The sequence below is a fragment of the Carassius carassius genome, chromosome 32, assembly GCF_963082965.1.
Source record: "Carassius carassius chromosome 32, fCarCar2.1, whole genome shotgun sequence".
Classification (NCBI taxonomy): Eukaryota; Metazoa; Chordata; class Actinopteri; order Cypriniformes; family Cyprinidae; genus Carassius; species Carassius carassius.
The window spans coordinates 15,823,976-15,843,948 of NC_081786.1; the positions used below are offsets into that span (position 1 = coordinate 15,823,976).

At 36.4% G+C, this 19,973-nt stretch overlaps 1 protein-coding gene and 1 long non-coding RNA gene across 2 annotated transcripts in view; one reads left to right on the forward strand and one right to left on the reverse strand.

The window, feature by feature from the left end:
* The window catches only part of spata17 (spermatogenesis associated 17), a 40,649-nt gene extending 25,400 nt beyond the window's left edge, over positions 1–15,249 (forward strand). The window contains exons 9-10 of the mRNA XM_059520502.1: positions 809–944; positions 15,099–15,249. Coding sequence (XP_059376485.1) covers positions 809–944; positions 15,099–15,179 — 217 coding nt within the window. The 3' untranslated portion in view covers positions 15,180–15,249. The remainder of the gene's footprint in view (positions 1–808; positions 945–15,098) is intronic.
* Positions 1–19,973, reverse strand: part of LOC132112827 (uncharacterized) — a 95,815-nt gene that overhangs the window by 27,527 nt on the left and 48,315 nt on the right. The gene's annotated exons all lie outside the window — the stretch shown is intronic.

The window sequence follows — 19,973 nt, forward strand, 5'->3', positions numbered from 1 at the left end:
TGTTAGCTCTTAGCAGGCACGTTAGCCAAGACCAGACGCCAGTAATTGGGCCGACACTGAGATTAAGCTCTCCTTTTTCATGCATTAAGGCTAAAAGGACTAATGTTGGAAATGTCCATTTTTGGTCAGTAAATTTACACTTTTATCCAAGGGACCAATTCTCACTATTAACTTGCTTATTAGCATGCAGTTTATTGACATAATGGTTTTTTATTAGAATTTATGAAGCACATATTCTGCATGACTATATTCTACACACCCAATCCTACCCAATACCTAAACCTAACATTTACACTACTATTAATAAGCAGCCAATTAGGTGTTTATTGAGGCAATAGTCTTAGTTAATTGTTTGTTAATAGAGAGAATTAGACCTTAAAATAAAGTCTATCACAGTTTGCACATAAATATTAAGCATCACGATCATTTTCAACAGTGATGATAAAAAGGAATGTTTCACATCAGCATATTAGAATGATTCTGAAGGATTGTGTGACACTGAAGTCTGATATTAATTAATCTTTGCCATCACAGGAATAAATTAAATTTTAAAATATATTAAAATAGAAAACAGTTACTTGAAACTGCAATAATATTTATCATAATATTTATTCACAAAATCACAGATGTTACTGTATTTTTGCTTAAATAAATGCAGCCTTTGTGAGAATAAGAGACTTCTTTCAAACAAAAAAATCTTGCTGACCCTCACTTCTGAACAGTAGTGTGTGTTTTTTTTTTCAATATTCATTGTATATTAGCTTATGAAGTATATCTTAATTCCTATTTCTGTGTTCTTTTCACACAGTTTTCTTCCATTTTCAAACACAAGCCGAAATAAGCAGTATGAGGGCATGATGCGTACCTCCACTCCCTTTGAGCAGGTGGCATATGGGACCAAGCACTTCCGGGAGGAGCACAAAGAGTACCTCAAGGGGAAAAAGGTACACGTTTCGCTAGCATGCACATGTAGACCTGCCAAAACCCATTCTGTGTGCTGGCATGATTCGGGAAGCGGGATTTGGGATCTGTGATGGTAGTGGGAGGGGGACCGGTGTTCATTCTAAACCCACGCACCCCCACCAAAACAACCTCCATCTTGAGCGTCGCAAATTTGTCAAATTTGACAGCAATTTAATAAATACCCACAAGTAAATGAGGAGAAAAGCCCCCCCCCCCCCTCAAAGTTCTCACATTAGGTAATTGACTGTGTCTCTGCTGAAGGCCGTTCATGGATGAGAGTTCTTTATTGGCTCTTACCAGCAGGCACTACCCTATGCATCCAGCGCAATTGCCCGGAAATACCTCCTCCGGAATGAAATAAATAAGAGAGCCCCTACTGCTGACACCGCTCATGTATGCTTGGTTGATATTAGATGTGGCAGCTCGGTTCCGCTCTGCGTTTTAATTGTTATCTGTATGGCATATAATGTAGGACTTTTTGTTTCTTTTTTTTTTTTTTTTTAGAGGGAACAGAATTCATCAGGTCATTGCCTGAATACATCAGACACTCAAAGTTCTTGGTCTAGCTTTACCATATTTATGCCATTCCGTAATACGTCACAAGTTAAAAGACGTGGTGCGTGTTTCTCTGTAATTCTTTTGGAAAGTAGCCCAGTGTGTCTTGATTTATACTGTGAAGGTCTGAGGCTTGTGCTCACACCGTCTGACAGTAATGAAGACTCAGCATAACGAGCGTGCCTATGATCAACATAATTGATGTGGCAGAGGACACCATATTAAGGATTATCACTGATCCATAGCTAAACAGGAGGCAAACCCTCAGCCTCAGGGGTGATTCCCTACCCAGAAGAGCTTTACCACAGTATTACATACGCTACTGTTCAAACAGTTCAAAAGTTTGAGATCGATACAATTTTTTAATATACATTAATAATGCAAGGATGCATAAAATGTATCAAATAGTGAATTGAAAGTCATTAATGAAGTTACAAAAGACTAGTATTTCAAATAAATGCTGTACTTTTGATGCTGTTCTTTCTATTCATCAAAGAAAAAAAAAGAATCATGGTTTCCAGAAAATTATTAAGCAGTAGAACCCTTTTCAACATTGATGATGATAAATGTTTCTTGAGCACCAAATCAGCATATTAGAATGGTTTATTTGCATATCAAAATGATTTCTTGTGACACTGAATACTGGAGTAAATACTGTCTAGTGAAAATACATTTTAAAATATATTAGAACACAGTAATTCAAAAAATGTAATATGTCACAAAATTCAAAGAAAGACTTTGATAAAATACAAATAAATACACCTTACAGACCACAAACTTTTGCATGTTAAAAGCATAATAAATATACATTCCTATTGTGAAATATAAAATCATATTGTGAAAGATTACATCAGTTCATATTCTGATACATATATTTACTGCAATTTTAAAAAAAATATATTTTATATAATATTTTATAAAAAAAAAAAAATCATATATTTACTGAGATGTAATCTCACAATTTCAAGAAATAAAGACCCCATTACTTTTTTTGGTAACTCTTTACAATAAGGTTCCATTAGTTAATGTTAGTTAATGTATAACTAACAATGAACAATACATCTATTACAGTATTTAGTAATCTTTGTTTATGTTAGTTAATGAAAATACAGTTGTTCTTTTTTAGTTCAAGTTAATTCACAGGGCATTAACTAATGTTATAAAGCACAACTTTTGATTTTAATAATGCATTAGTAAATGCTGAAATTAACATTAGCTTAAATTAATAAATCCTGTAGAGGTATAGTTCATTCTTAGTTCATGTTAAATAAAGTAGTTAACTAATGTTAACTAATGAACCTTATTGTAAAGTGTTACCCCTTTTTTAACACTCGAGGTTTCATATGAACAGGAATGGAGCAGTAACCAACTAAATTATTTTTCATGGCATTCTTGCGTTTGATCTGTTAGCACATGCCAGGCTCATTAACCCTTAGCAAAGCTGCCTCAGTGTCTATAATTAATGCAGCTGGCTCATGCAATGAACACACAGCATTTCTGCTTTGAATGGATTATTCTTTCCCCTCAACACTATTTGGATGAGTTATCTGGAAGAACTCGCTCATTCTCTCCCACCTCATCATCAAGGAGCCCATCTATTCCTCTATCACTGGGGGGTGCAGGGTACGTTTGGCTTGTCTAATTATTTTGTTTGCTTATATATTTATTTACATCCTTCTCTGGAGAGTGCGACTGCAGAGCTGTTTTTGATTAATCAAAATGCATTAGACTTCTAAGAGAGTAATGTACTCCAAAAGATGCCCTCCATTTAACCCGGGTCACACAGAGACCCAGACGCCAGAGGCACTGATGTTCCCGTGAGAATTACACTCGTTATGATGACGCTACTCTCGATGGCTTTGATTTGGATATTAGATTTATGCAAACTGCAGTTAGAATATGCATCTCTGTCTTATATAACAAAATACTGTCTGCTTTTGTGTACCTTATACAATTTTATTTAAGATTTTTATGTTATGTATATAAAAATATTTTATTGTAGTAAATACAATAAATAGAGGTAAAAAGATCCTTAAAGTATATTAAAATCTAATATATATATATATATATATATATATATATATATATATATATATATATATATATATATATATATATATAAAACATTTCTTATTTTCATAAATTTTTCTATATGAAAGTGTAATGTGAAAAAAAATGCCTGAAAAAGGTATTTTGTGTTAGGTACATTTTTCACATCTCTAATTTCTCACAGGAAAAGCTTTGTCCCTTGATGACGATCCAAAGCTTTGAAATATAAATTGATTCTAAAGAGGAAATTAGATGACACTTATTACACTGTCTAACTAGTAACCCAGTGTCATTTGTCTGTGGCTTGATGAATGTTCCACGTTTGCCTACCTTTGACGGTCACCAATGAGAAATACATTGCACGCAAACCTTTTTTTTTATAAATCTCCTAAGCCCCTCACTTTTTTTCCTTTGCATTGACTCACATGAAGATAATGATGGATATGGTAATTTCCAAGTGCATCTCTGATTTAATTATACCCATTCTCTTTTTCCTTTCTTCTCCATTCATTTGTTCATCCCACCCCTCATAGGACCCACACCTTGAGATGTGTTATTTCCCAGATTAACATGTCTTAACCTGAAAGCAGTGCTTGGTGATTTATCTCAATTGTGGAGATAAAAGGAAGTGATGCAGGAAGGATTACAGAGGCTTCAGACATGCTCAGATACATAACTAATGAACTTTGCCTCTGATATTTAAATCTAGATCTTTTTATGCAGCTCTTTTGAGGTCCTATATTTTCTTTTAAGATGTAAGTCTATTAGAAACAAATTTTTTCCTGTACAAATGTGATCTTAACTGTTTTGGATATAAACGTTAAATCTGTATTGTCTGTTGTTTTTCCTCTTCCATTTAAGGCAGTTTCTTAGGCACAAAACTAACTGATATTTAAATATATTATGTAATAGTAATGCAAACATATATCCCAAAAATTATATATCATTTTTAAAGATAAACTAAAAAGTGTAAAATAAACGTAAAATATTTACATTTTTATTACGTGAAGCCCTTTTTTCCCTTGAATTGATCAGTTAAAAAAATTGACTGTCCCTTAATTGTCGTTTCCAACAAGTTTGTTATTATAAAGTTTTAAAATAATTGTTTTTATCAAAAGTCAAGCGCACTTTGCAATTGTGTCCATAAAAAGAATGCTTTACATTAAATATAAGACCAAGAAAAATCTGTTAATTTCACTTGTGAGCAGATTATTTGTATTTATATATATATATATATATATATATATATATATATATATATATATATATATATTGTGACGAGTCAGCTGCCTCCTCCCTGATTATCATCGGCACCCCGTCCTAAATCGCCGCCCTTCACCAGGCTCCCGACAGGAGTGGGTGTGTGAGAGGAGGGGCGCTGGATGAGCCAGGGGGCTGACGGCGCGTGATGGGGCTCACCTGATGTGAATGGAGCCTCATCACCGACGCTGTTTAAAAGCCCAACGCGCCTCTCCTCGAGAGACTGGTCTCTTCCCCATGCATGCAAACTGGTGTCCTCATGGGTCGAGGAAGTGTGCGTTGAGGGACTCCCTCGCCACCAGAGACGTGAGCCGCCGGACCCGTTTACACGGCCGACGGGCCAGGATGCCAGGCCTTCCATCCCCTGCAAGCGCCGCGGCCAACGAGAAGGATGTGGCCGCTAGAAGAAGCCGCCGTCGCTCGCGCCCCAGACCGAAGAGTGGAGCGCGTGCGGCCGCCGGACTCCGCCCCTTACCTGGACCTTTCCTCCATTAACACTGCCCCGACCCACACGAACCCCGCAGCACGACACCAGAAACCTGTTACTTTCTGTTAATAAAAGCCTGACGCCACGCCCACTGTGTCTGACGCGTGCTCCTCCCGTGAATATATATATATTATTATTATTAGTTTTATTTTATTTATTTTTTAAGTAATTTCTGAATTATACAAAAAACTGAAATACTATTTAGGAAACTTAAATTGATTGCTATTTAAGTCAGTGAGGTCCAAAAATGCTTAATGTAATTTCCACCTCAAAATCTAATGACATTTAAGATTTAAAAAAAAATGCTGTGGTGCAAGTACAATTTACACACTGTTGGGCATTGTTAGTAAACTAATTAAATTCACCAGTCAGTAAAAAGTGTGTTTTAAGAGTTTAATTTCTATATTTCCACAAGTTTTAGTAGTAGAAGAAACACCCTTAAATGGAATCAGAGTAAGGCAGTATTACAGTGATTTGAGCTGTTTCAGATATGAAGTGACGTCCACAGCGGTGTGTTGTCAGGTCATTTGTGGATCAGAAGTGATGCAGACAGACAGAGAGGCACAGGATCCATGCTTGTCCCTCTCCTCTGTAATTAATGCATTAGTTAATAGCCCCTTGACAAAGATGACCCTTTATCAGGCTGTACGCTGGCCGCTGACTAGCCAGCCCTGTGATCTGATTTTTGCACCATCACCACCCATTCTAACAAATTGAACCACCAGGGCTAATTATGGTGGCTAATAAAGTGCATTGCCTCAGTGCAAAAGCCTCTCCATCGTCTTGCATTAGACTTTCATCAATCATGTTTTCAAACTGATATATCTTAGTGCCAGAATACCAGCACAGCCTGGGCCTACATTTATTTTCTCTCTCTTCTATTTTAATTTTGCTTCAGTAATTGCTTTTCCAAACTCCCTTTGCTAGACCATCTCCATTGTCCCCCCACCGAATATCGCCTCTAAGCACAGCCAGAGCAGATTTTTTTATTGTTGTAGGCAACTGGAATATTTAGCCTAAAATGATGCTTTGTTAGTGGCTACTCTTGTTAATCACTGGTGGAATAATGCATCACCTTGATGTGTGTGATATATGAGGTGTGTTTAAATGCGAATGATATTCATAATGAGCAATAAATAAGTGATATAAAAGTAGGACAACCTGCTTTGACTCCAGGATAGGAAATGGCATGTGAGTGTTTCTATTACGCGCGCGCACACGCACACACACACACACACACAAACACAGGTTCATATTCCAGACCGGACTACATTAGTGACCAAGCGCCTCTGGGTGATTCACTATATCCATTTTATAGGGATATAAAATCCCTCGGCCTCTTCATTTGCCACGTAATAAACAATTCGCCTGACATGCCTCGCACTTTTTTTCTTAAATATGTATCAATTAACTTTACACCTTCTTCTATTATGTCAGCATTTCCTTTTTTATAGTCATTCATATAAATAGTAAATAAATATAATGCGTCATGATTGATTTGAAATGGCCTTTGCCTTAAACATTAAGAAAATTAACATCATCCTTCAGCAGAAACGATAATTTCATAATGTCAATCACAGATGACTTAAGTTACCAAACCCAAACTTTTGAATGGCAAATGCATAATATATAATATTACTTAATTTCTTGCTATTGTGAAATATAAAATCATATTGTGAGATATCTATTCATATTTTGAGACATACAATGATTGTGATCTTTTTAAAAGTCTATTTGAAAGAAATATGCATTGCAATGATTTCATATTTTGTAATAATCATTTTTATTTTTGTAATATTTTCTCTGTTTATTTTAGTTTGCACCTCTGGCTCTCAGTTTTACACTGCAGCAGCAGAAATTGGCACCTTTGTTCAAACATAATACCTTCATACATTAGCTTTAGAAAAAACACAATGCAAATAAACATTGTATTGTAGGGCAGAGTGAGAAAAGCCTCCAAAAGTCAAAAGTACTTTCCTGACCCCTAGCTCTTTTACACCGTTTCCTCCATCTGTGCTTTCTTCTATGCATGTTACACAAATATGAACTGATTTCCTCTGTCATTTTGACAATAAAAACAGACCCTTCTGAATTTCATCTGTGCTGTGGCTCATGCATCTATTGAAGGCTTTTGAAAGCTGTTGAAGTTTTTGCATAGCATGAATTGAAATCAGAGTAACTGTACGACAGCTTCCAAGGACAGGGATTTGTGTTGCATGAGACCTGTTGCTGTTCAACAGAAATCTCATTTAAATGCCATGCACTAGGTCTCTTCAATTGAGACAGAAGGATTACTTTAGCCACACAACATTACATAATTGTGTGGAAACTGCAGCATTCTGGTATTGCCAGTTAATCTTGCTGAAATTGCCTGTGTGTGTTAGTGTGTGTTGGTTGACTGAGAGCCATATTAGGGTCATGTCACCTGAAATAACCTGATTATATTAAGTTTATGATTTTCAGTGACTTAATTGTCAAATCCGAAGCATTCTGAATAGTGCAAGAATGTGATTATCCACAAAAATGTTTGCTTACTGAAAAAAATGTTTGCATACCCTCAAATAATTAGACAGTCCTTACATCCCCTCTGCAAGATGTTGAAATGAAAACCAATAAAAATATAGTGTTTCGTAATGGTTTAGTGTTGTAATGGGTTTTTTTAAAAAGCTGTCCAAAAAAAAAAAAAAAAAAATTTATTGCTTATTGCCTGAAACCATGTGAAGCTATCAGTCATGAATTTATTTTTAATGTTTCTTTTTTTTCATCCCACCACCATCTTTAAAACCTATTGTAATTAATGTTGTCTTTGCTGTATCTTTTTTTTTTTTTTTGTGCATGTGGCTTCTGGTTTTATTAAAAGTCTTTTTTAAATTAGATTTTATAGCTAGAGAGACCTTTTCAGTGAAAATAATAAACAAAACTATGTTAGGTTTATGAAATGCACATTTCATCAAGCGTTTGATTAAGGCGATATAATTATACACTGTCATGTCAAATTGTGCTGATTATAATATAGCATAAAGAGCTTCTTTTTTGATTGATGTTTTTGTAGACCATTTTTTGTGAATAAGTGCATACCAAATGTGCTTTTGGGAACATAAGCTCTTTATAATATAAAATCTAAGTGCAACATTTTTAATATTTGTGCAAAATCAAACTCATTAAAATCGAACAGCATTTCACGTTACCAAAAATGTTATCAGTCCACAAACAACAACAAATACTTTAATGTGCATTTGAGCATTCAAAAGCGTAAAGGCTACTTTCAGTTCCCTTTAGAGTGAGTCAGGAGTAGCCACGTATGAAAGAGTCCTCTGCCATTTCCCTGCCGGCCCGTATAGAGCTGTGCAGTGGGAATTACGCCGTCAACTTCTCACTAGCTAAAATAATGTAAACTCATTTCGGCTGAGGCCCAGCTAAGATGTCAGCGTGTATGAATGCGAAAAGTGCATTGGACACATTAGGACCTGACAGGGGCCCTTCTTGAAATAAGTGAAATTAATGGAGCTCTTTTCATGTACGACAAGGCCGCGGCACCCCTTTCAGCCTGCTTACAGTCAGAGAAAAGTCAATACTTTTTTATTACTCCGGGCTGACCTACCTTCTGCACTACAAGTGCTAGCTGTGCTAATTGGTTTCAGTTGTGAGGGGGAAAAAATAGAAAAGCTTCATTCTGAAGAACATTGGAGCAAATAAATCAATCTCATATTTTTTATCCCTTGACTGTTTTTATTGGGTAATGTTGGAGGGAGAGGCAACAAATGCTTGGTTAAAATATGGGTTCGATGGGCTAAAAAGTGTCTTAAGTGCCCTGAGTGCTTATCTGAAGTCTTCTGTTGTTCCACTGCTGTTATGTAGCTGTTAAATGAAACACACTCTGAGGTGAAAGATAACAAAGAACATGGGCTACGGCTATTTTAAGAGAACAGGTTGACGTGACAAATAAGAACATCAGCTAGAGGAGAGATTCATTTTATACATTCAAAAGGACTGAGGGCACTTTAGAAATGTGTCTGGCTGACTCCAATTAAGGGCATTTGTTATAGTCGGTTATGAACAGATGCTTGAACTCTGAAACATTCAATATTTGACTGTAGACAGAATAAATATTTCATATATAACAACATTTAAAATGTTTAATGTTGTTGTTGTTTTTAAATCATTGGTTAATTTATCATTTCATTCATTTTTAATTCAATCAATTCATTATTATTAATTGATTAATTCATTTATAAATCAAATGAATATAAAATAATAAAAAATAATGTAATATGTATTAATACAATAATTTGAATTAAAACACACACATATCCTTTATCAAATAAAAACACAAATAGTTATAATTATATAAATTCATAAATAATAAATTGTTGTAGCATGTATAGTAATAGTAAATGTATATTTTATATGTTTTAATTTTGCAGCATTCATTCATTTATCAATTTATTCATTTTTATTCAACCATTAATTCATGTATAACTAAAATTCATATAGAATTGTAGAATTAATATAATATGTATTAATAAATTATTTAAAAGAACACATACATACATACATACATACATACATATTCTGGATTTTAAAAAATCACAAATAAATAATAAATTAATAAACAATAAATTGTTGTAGCTTAAACAAGTCGATATATAATTTATGATTTTTATAAATATTTATAATTTTGCAACATTCAGTCATTATTAATTATATTATTAATTATTAATTATTTCATTTATAAATAAAACCGTAGAATATACTATGCATCAATAAAATTATTTGGCGTAAAAAAAAACAAACACAAAAAATAACAAATAATAACTAATACTAAAATAAATTCATAAATAAACTCTTGTAGCTTAATTATAAGTCTGTATATACTATATATATTTTTATATATTTATAATTTATAACTCCCTCCTCCACCAACTGAACCTGTAATCCGATCTAACTTGTTCTTTCTTTACAGTGTCTTCACTGGAAGCAGTCTCTATGACATTTTGTTTACAACTCATGTAATTGTGAATTGTAATCATATATAGTTATAATGGTTCTGTTCTGTACCCCAGGGGGGTTTGTCTTGCTGCGCTCCCCGCTCTGTCCAAGCATGGCTGCATGGACAGGCGTGTGTGGTGTGTTGCCCAGAACATAACCATACTGCCAACACTAACTGTATGCAATTATTTTTGTCATTAATCTATTTGATTTGAGTTGAAATAACATTATAAGACAATCAAAACATTTGACAATCTTAATATGATCTGTATTATGTAACTCGCTTATTTTTCAGTGTATGTCAGTACAAATGAGAGTTCCTGGAATGTTTCTGCTGCCCTAGTTTCACCTCTGTCCATGAGGATGAGTTCTATCATTCCCAGTCTATCTCTGATTACCTCCTCTTCTTCATTTTTATGTATTTGCTCCTTCCTCTGCCCTTTGCCACTGCAATTGCGAACTCAACTAGTCTCTCACCCCCCTGTATTAACTAGTTCAACTCATACATACTGTAGCAATCTACACCAACTGGCATCTAGTCATCTAATTATGAGTGTAAAACAAATCCTTGTTATGGAACAACAATCAAAGTTTTTGCAATAATCACATTTTTTAAAAATTTAATTTATTTCATATAGTGAACATTCTACTTTGGAGACAATATCCTTTTGCGTTTCTTGTGCAGTTGTTAGAGTTAGTATGGGTGCTGTTTACAAGGACAGCTAGCTGCAGCATTTCCTGAGGCCAAGACACACAGATGATTGTCATGGTGGCGTACGCTGACTGACAGAGGGATCACATGCATGCCTGCCAGAGGGAAACAGTCAGTGCCCCAGTCTATGACATTAGTTTGTCCTTGCTCAACTTCTGCTTTTTTTAGTCTTAAAAAATGAAATATATAATTAAATCCCCTTCCTCCCAACCTCCCTTTCCTCATCCAATTCTTACTTCAGCTGTTATTTCCATTTCAACTCCAGCAACACTCCTCACAGGCTTTCATATTAAGCAGTTGTGGAGACGAAGGTGGCATGTTTTAGACCAGGTCAGCCTCTAGGGGGGGTCACTGAGAGCCGGCGTGCTTGGAGAGATGCTTTAAGACAGCATGTGTAGCTGCTGCAGCAACTAGGCCACTAGCAAAAGCTGAATCCAGTCCAACTAAAAATATCTGACGCAGATATTTTGTGCAGTGCTGCAAAAAAGAGGGCAGGAATTGTTGTGGCTCATGTATTCATCATTATCTGGCTGACTGGGAGAATGTATTACAGCAGTGAAAAAGAGCCAATGCTAGTCACAGCAGCTAGAGTGAGGTTAGCGTGGTCATCCAGGGATCGAGGATAGGGAGCAGAGAGAGAATGATAGTCTTTCTTTCTGCGTGTAGCCATTTTAAACACCTTTTAACTCCTAATTATAGATCTAAGTGGGAATAAATCAGAGATACATTATTAGTTTTGCTTATAGCTTATATTTGTAGTCATACATTGCACAGTTGGTGAACTGAACTGATTAAACTTTTAGTACACTCTAAAAAATGCTGGGTTAAAAACAACTCATCTTGGGTTATTTGGCAACCCAGCACTGGGTAAATATTCGACAGAACACATGCTGGGTTATTTTGACCCAGGTGGTTGGGTTAAATGTTTTTATCCGACATGCTGGGATGTTTTATTTAAGTCAACCATTGTTTATAAATTATTATTTTGCTGGCTTAAAATGTATTGGATTAAAAACCACACACAGAATTACAAGAGGCAACAGCAATAATCAAAAGATGAGCATTTATTAAGCAAGAACACATTGACAAAATACAAGACCAACTTAATTTATTTGGGTGAATACAGCATAGTTTACAATATCACATATATTTAAACTCAAAAATTTTACATTTAAAAGTAGCATTTTAATTTACATGTATTCAGCTGTTCTTTGTTATCACTTTTTACCTAAATAGTGCTAATTGGTGTGTTGTCAAAATCGGAGACGGTTTAGGGCTGCCGTTCACAGGGGAGCTGCAAACTTCATACCGCCTCGTGTTACACTCGTAGCTGAAAGATGCCATGATTAACTTTTTTTTTGAGCAAGGCAAAGGGCGTTTTCATCAAGCGAAGCAACCACTGCTGATGCAACTGACTGACACCTCGTCCTTACAGTGTCGCATTGCGCAAAATAATACAATTTACAGAACAGTAAAAATAACCAAATAAAATGACCCAACATGCTGAATCCAGCATTTGGGTTAAAAAAATAACCCAACAATTTTTAGTGTACATACTGTAAAACTTTATAATAGACACGCTAAGTAAATTTAATAAAATGAAATGAAATGATTGGCATTGCTGTGATGTACTTGCCATCCATTTACATTTACATTTAATCATTTAGCAGATGCTTTTATCCAAAGTTACTTACAAATGAGAACAATAGAAGCAATCAGACAAACGAGAGAACAACAACAGTATACAAGTGCCATGAAAAGTCTCAGGTAGTCTACCACAGAACCCGTAGCTATGTTTTGTTTTGTGTTTTTCCCAAGGATAGGATAGACAAGAAAAGGTAAGTGCTAGTATTTGTAGGTCAAGTGCTGGCGAAAAAGAAGAGTCTTTAGATGTTTTTTGAATGTGTAAAGACTCGCTGTTCTAATTTAGATTGGGAGGTCATTCCACCAGCTGGGCAAAGTCCAGGAAAAGGTCAGTGAGAGGGATGTTGAACCTCTTTGGGATGGCACCACAAGGCGCCATTCACTTGCAGAATGCAAGCTTCTGGAGGGCGCATAAGTTTGAACTAGTAAGGTTAGGTATATTTGTGCTGTGCCAGTGGTCGTCTTGTAGGCAAGCATCAGTACCTTGAATATGATGCGAACGGCTACTGGTAGCCAGTGTTACCTGACGAGGAGAGGAGTAACATGAGCTTTTTTTGGTTCATTGAAGACAAACCCTCGCTGCTGCATTCTGGATCAGTTGCAGACGCTTGATAGTACAGTACATGCAGGAAGGCCCACCAGGAGAGCATTACAATAGTCCAGTCTGGAGAGAACAAGAGCTTGGACAAGAAGTTGTGTGGGGTTGCTCTGACAGGAAGGGACTAATCTTCCTAATGTTGTATGAGGCAAATCTGCAGGACTGGGTCGTTGTAGCAATATGGTCTGAGAAGCTTAACCGATGATCGATCACAACTCCTAGGTTTCTGGCTGTCCTGGAAGGAGTTATGGTTGACAAACCCACCTGTATAGAGTAGTTGTGATGAAAAGATGGGTTAGATGGAACCTCAAGCAGTTCTGTCTTAGTAAGGTTGAGCTGAAGGTGATGGTCATTCATCCAGCTAGAAATGTCACTCAGACAGGCTGCACTTTGAGCAGCTACCGTCGGATCATCTGGTTGGAATGAGAAGTAGAGTTGAGTATCATCAGCATACATTCATCAGCATTTATAACGCGGCCTATAGCTTATACTAAACCTCTGTTTAGTTTAGTTAAATGTACGATACTTGCATCGCCTTGGCCTGGAACGAGCATCGGGATGCAGTCCCGGATGAAAGTCCTGATGGTTTGGAGGTTCGGTGTGTAGGAGTCGCGATCACCTTCTTCCGAGTTTGAAGAGTGATGAATTCCAAAGATGTTCTGACTTGATGGTGATTGGGAGTTTCTTCCAAGTGGAAAGTGAAAAATAGCTAAGAGAGACATCAGCTGAGATCCTAGGATCTCTGGTGAATGGAAAGTCAAGGTTGAAGGCTTAGTGGTCCAGGAGAGTTCTACCTCATCCTCTTACGATCTAAAAGAACCACAGACTGAAGGCAGGTCACTGATGTGAGGCCTTTAAGGTTTAAGAAGATTCACACCTCTCAGGATGGGCTTGTCCAGTGAGAAAGGCTGAAATTAAAAGCGGGAGGTTGGAAATACAAGAGAGTTTTAGGACCCTTTGTGTAAGGACATGGTAATTCGCATATGGAACCGTTTAGGTGTTGATGTACAAACTACTAAAGGTTCTTAGAACACTAATATGTTGCATAGGTATAAACATATAATATACACTCTCAATTAGATCATCAGAAGACTTATTCATAGAGACCAAACATGGTATATGTAAGATTACATGAATGAGTAGTTCTATCATATAGACCAGGGGTGCCCAACCCTGCTCCTGGCGATCGACTGTCCTCAAACACAAAGGTGTGTTTGATTAGGGCTGGAGCCAAACTTTGCAGGACAGTCGATCTCCAGGAGCAGGGTTGGGCACCCCTGATATAGACAATAACCTGAAGGATATGTGTGTTCATTCAAAGTAAGGTTTTCCTGTGAACTAATTTCCTAAGGGTAAATTAACTTTGAGTTGTGCTCTGCCTGCATTCCTTTGAACAATGAGACCAGTGATATCAGTATTGGTAGCTATGGAACCAGGGCCTGTTCTGCTTTTCTGGGGTGTTAGATATATTTCGGAAGAAGGGTCCATAGACCCTCATTAAGTAGTATTTATTTAAAATAAATAATAAATCTTCTGGAACATTTGTATTCTCTTTCGGTCCCTTTAAACAATTTAATGCATCCATGTTGAATAAAAGTACTCACTTCTTTAAATACATAAATAAATAACATCTTACTGACCCAAAAAGTTATTCTTAAAAGGTTTTAAAGAGACATGTCTGCGATTGACTTGATACTTCGACATAACTGAGAACTCTGAGCAATAACGTGTGTCTGTGTGTGTGTGCTAAATGGAAAAACTATAATAATTGCACCATCTCTGCTGAGTGTAAAACAGTTTTTCAAACTGCTGACATCCAATCAATGTGCTTATCATTTCAGCCCTTCAAGACAGTCTTCACTACCTGCCACGTCTTTGACAAGTTTGGACGACTGTACTCCGACGCTGGTAATATTGTATGAGATAGCCGAGTGGAAAACTGACAGAATCAATAAATAAATGAAATGAAATATCCAATCATGCATCATTTGTTTGTCTGGTTCAGAGAGTGCGAAGGTGAGATGAGGTGAAGAAAACATTCGATGCCGCATTCAGAGTAAAAACATCTCGTCCTCTTAGCATAATTACATGCTATTTGTATTACGCACAATTGCTTTTTGCACTCAGTATCAGCAGTGTTGATGAAAGAATTCTTTAATAGCAATGATTTTGATCCTGGAGAAGAGACTAATGAAATTTCTCCATTAGTTTACGCACTTACTGATGTCACACGCAGATTCTTACATCACTTCCATCAATCACCTCATTGCGTCGCGTTTTGAAACATTTCCCATGCATTGTTGCCACAGAAAATAAATGTCATTTAATTTCAGTGAGTGGGAAAAGGTGAAGGCACTTATCCAGTCTTCTGCTACAGAGGTTTCATTTCCACAAATAATTCTGAGTGCTTCGTCCTATTGTGTGAAAATGTGTGTGTGAGGGCCTACAACTGTACGAAGCATCCTAGCCGGCATCGCCACCAGCAGCACCTCGTTGATGAATCTGAGGCATTGGTAGCAGTAATTTGGAGATGCAAGGGCTATCTCTTTGATTGCTCCTGGTCTGAGGTAGTCCATCACTTCATAATAACTCACCCTGCTGCTGACTCCTGCCTCTGGAAAAAAACACGCTTTTCCATCAGGGCGATTAGAAAAAGCTCTAGTTGGCTGATCTGATTACTCCCTGTTTTAACGCTAAGTTTGACCCCATGTTGGGAAAGCAGCACCCTGCTTATGGCGACTGGACATGTGGGTGTTAGACAACATCCCAGAGCTGATCCGCTGAAGAGATGGCCTTTGTGATGGTTCGTGGAAAAGCTTTCAATCAGATTATTAGCTGATGATGTAGCACCTGGCAAAAACAACATACTAGATGTGCCATTTTTTAAAGCATTTCAAAGACATTATTCTCAGTTTTCACAATACTATCATAGCATGATTTGTAAATACATGTAGTTTGCCATTCATTTGTTAGATAATGAAATAATGAGAGTTACAGTATTGAAGAACTTCACAGAAGCCCCAGAACTCTGAGTGTGGGCTCACGTAGAGTGCTTTTTGATGGGCTATCTAGACAGGTCTTGGCTTCAACTCCACCATGGAGCCCAGCCAACATGCACTGAAGAGAATGAGGCACGCTGACGGCGGGAAGTCCTCTTCATAGAGTGAAGCCATATGCAAGAGAGAGGATACGCCACTGAGGAGGGAAAGAATGAAGAAGAGCGGTAAAGCTTGCTAATGAGTAAAGACAGGGAAAATATGAAAAAGTCTTGTCTTCATATTCCTGTCTCTGGGAAAACTTTTTCCCTGGCTAGAAGGGTGTAATAGATATGAAACATGATTTTTAAATTTTGTGAATATATTAGATTCTTAGTTATACTACAGTTCTTCAGCAGCATGTCCAGATCTATTTTTACAGAAGATATTAAAAATTAAATTTTCACATATATGACACTTCTATAATTAGATTTTTTTAAGTAGTCAATTAAATTTAAGTGGATCAGTTTTTAAAGACTATAAATTAAGTTTAAAATTTTATAAATATGTTTTTCTAAAAACATGACCACAAAAAAAATGAATGTTATTTAACTTTATTAACATTGTTTAACAATTCATGCATGCGTTTACCTTTTTGTTTGATGCACATTTTTTTAAAACATGATCATTCATAATTTTTAATCAAAATGTCAAAACTGAATATTCCAGTGAAATTAAAGACCTCTCTCTGATAACTTTTGCTAGACTTCTCAAATAAATTGTAATTTAACTCCGCCCCTTTCTTTTATTTGACTCCCATCTGCCTCCATCCAATCAGACCAATGGAAACAACCAAGTCCCAGACCTACATTTTTTCTTTATCACTAATGCGTTTCATTCAGATGTACATCACAATTTAAAAGAAAAGATCTCTTGCTACTTCCATTACATCACTACTTTAAAGTATCCGGCAATTTTCTCTTTTCAAAACAAAAAAAGTTTTTTTTTTTCAAGTGTCAAACCTGCGTCATAGGTGCCATACATAATTTGTCAGCTTCGGGACAACTCTGAATTTAATTCACAAGTAAAAAAAAATAATAAAAATAGCAGCTTCTTTAACCAAAAAAAAAACAAAAAACAAATCTTGTTTGTAAATTACTTGTAATATTCATCATGACTGTATGCTGTAAAACTGGCAGGAGTTTTTTCTAAAGAACCTGAGCTATCATTCATTCTTTCTGGCTTTGAGAGAATGACTGTGTGAGGCTGGTGGTGAGACTCTGGGTCGGTCCGGGGTTTGGGGTCAGAGTCATCATTCAGACCATCACTCACACAGAAGAGAGGGGGTCCAGGCATGAAGGGTGGGGGGTCCTTCTACTTGCTATCAAAGCCAATAGCTTGGTTGTGTGGGGGAGCCGGCGAGAGAGAGGGGGTCAGAGAGCTGACAGTGAAGTGATGGGCTGTCTTAGTTCACCGCTGAGCCACAGCAGGACGTGTCAGAGTTGCAGGCTCACTGCCCGCGCTGGCTCGCCTCCTACCTGTCTGTCCACCCCAGCTTCTCAACTCGCTTCAAAATCTAGCAGATCTCTCTCGCTCTGCCACCCTCCTAATTTTTCTTTGTAATTATAATGGAGATGACACCGCATGCAAATGGGATACAATTATAAAGGGATTCTCCACCCAAACATTTACATTAATTTACCAAACATTGACTCACAATTGTTCACATTGACTTCCAATATTTGATTACCAACATTCTTCAAAATATCTTCCACAGAAGTCATTTGGGTTTTGAACAATATACGGATCAGTAAATGATGACAGAATTTTTATTTTTGTGTCTGTCCACCCAAAATTCATACAATTTCAAAATAGTCTACATCATATGTTATCATATTTAAGGAAATTAAGCTTATTTTAGGATGGTTGAGATTTAGATTTTTGACGTTATTTTTCTAACAAAAAGCCACATTTCCCATTAATTCTCAATAATTTAATGCAAAAATAAATAAATCTCATTCTGTCACCTTGTATAAAATCATTTAAAACATTTTTATTATTATAAATACTGTTTAAATTTAAAAAAAAAGTTTCAAAGTATTTATACATCATGGTTATATCTCTTGTACTGATATTAATTTATGCTAATTAAAAAAATATATAATAATTGTATATAAAGTATAACTATTTCTTTTCATAGTGGGGTTTTTAACATTAAAATTTTAATAATGAGATCGATCATGACAAGAGTGGAAGATGTTTAAAGTTTTTCACTTCTGTAAAGGCTGTGATCATATAACCCTGAAGTTGAAGCTAATGATCGACAATTATCTTTCTGAAGGAATTTTGTCTGCTTCAGTTGACGATTAAATGCCAAATCTGTGTTGCCACCTACAGTAACACATCGGCTTTCATCCATCTTTCCGAAACCTGGAAAGCGTTTTCAGCCTTTCATGCAAATGCATCTCATTTGAGACTAACGCATGGCAATCTGCAAAATTAAAAGACACAAATCTCCTCTATCGTCCCCTGAGCGGAGAATGAACCTTAAGTAGAGACTGAGCGCTTTGTAATCTGCGTTAATGTGCTTGTAGGCATGGAATTTGAATTGTTCAGAACGGAGCGGGCAAGTTGAGATGAGAGCCCGCCAGATGCTGTGGCAGATGTGTGGCCCAGCTCACTTGGGTGATTCCATAATTACATTTCGCATGCAGATACGAGCAGGCATTTCATGCTGCTTCAACGAAAGCCTCAGCCCTTCTGACTTCCCTCAGACTAATGCATAATATTGTGACAGTAGCGAGTGTGATTTGCTGATCATGCTATTGATTTATGTGTTTTAAATCATCAGCTGATGTTTGAACAGATGTTTGTGGTCTGCTATCAATCCATGTTTTGATTGTGTGCTGTTTTAACTTAGATAAGATGGGTCAATTGGAGCTCGAGAGTGTGGTTAAGCTTGATTTGTGTTATGGAAATGTTGAATCTTTGGGTAAATGATGATTAGTAGTTGGAGCTGTGGCTTAACATATAGAAACACTTTTGTTTGAATCTGACATTATTTTCTGATGCCACTTCATCCACGATTCCCAAATATCTGACCATCTCTGGAAAGCATGACTGTCATTTTACACTGCCAGTTGTGTGTGTGTTATAATTACCGTAATAAATAAAAAAAGTCTCATTCTTATTTCCAAAAAAAAATGTATATATATATATATATATATATATATATATATATATATATATATATATTAAAAGTTTTTTAGATGTATTTTGAACTAGCATTTGCTAGTAAATGAACTTCTGAACTATTTAAAGGTGTTTTAATGCCACTGGCGCCCCATGACACCCTTGGGCCAAGCGGTGTGAAAAGGATGCTTTCACAGATGGCATGTGCTTGCACACCATAGCCTTGAGCTGAATATCATGCTTCTCCAAAATACACAGACTAAGATTAACTACATAATGTTGTTATCAGTGCTCTTATCATGCATGGATTAGCTTGTACATTCCTGACACTTTAGGACACTAACAAAAAGCCCTTTTGTTTTAAGTCCAAACACACAGGAATCTCCACACACCAAATCGGGACCCAAATGGAATCCAACAGCCGAGGCGATGATGAATACCGATCAGAAGAGGTATTGACAAGCATTTGTTCTGCACGCTGCATCACAAAGAGACGGGTGTCTGTCTTAAAAAGGCATATTGACAGGTTTGTACCTCTGGCAATTGTCA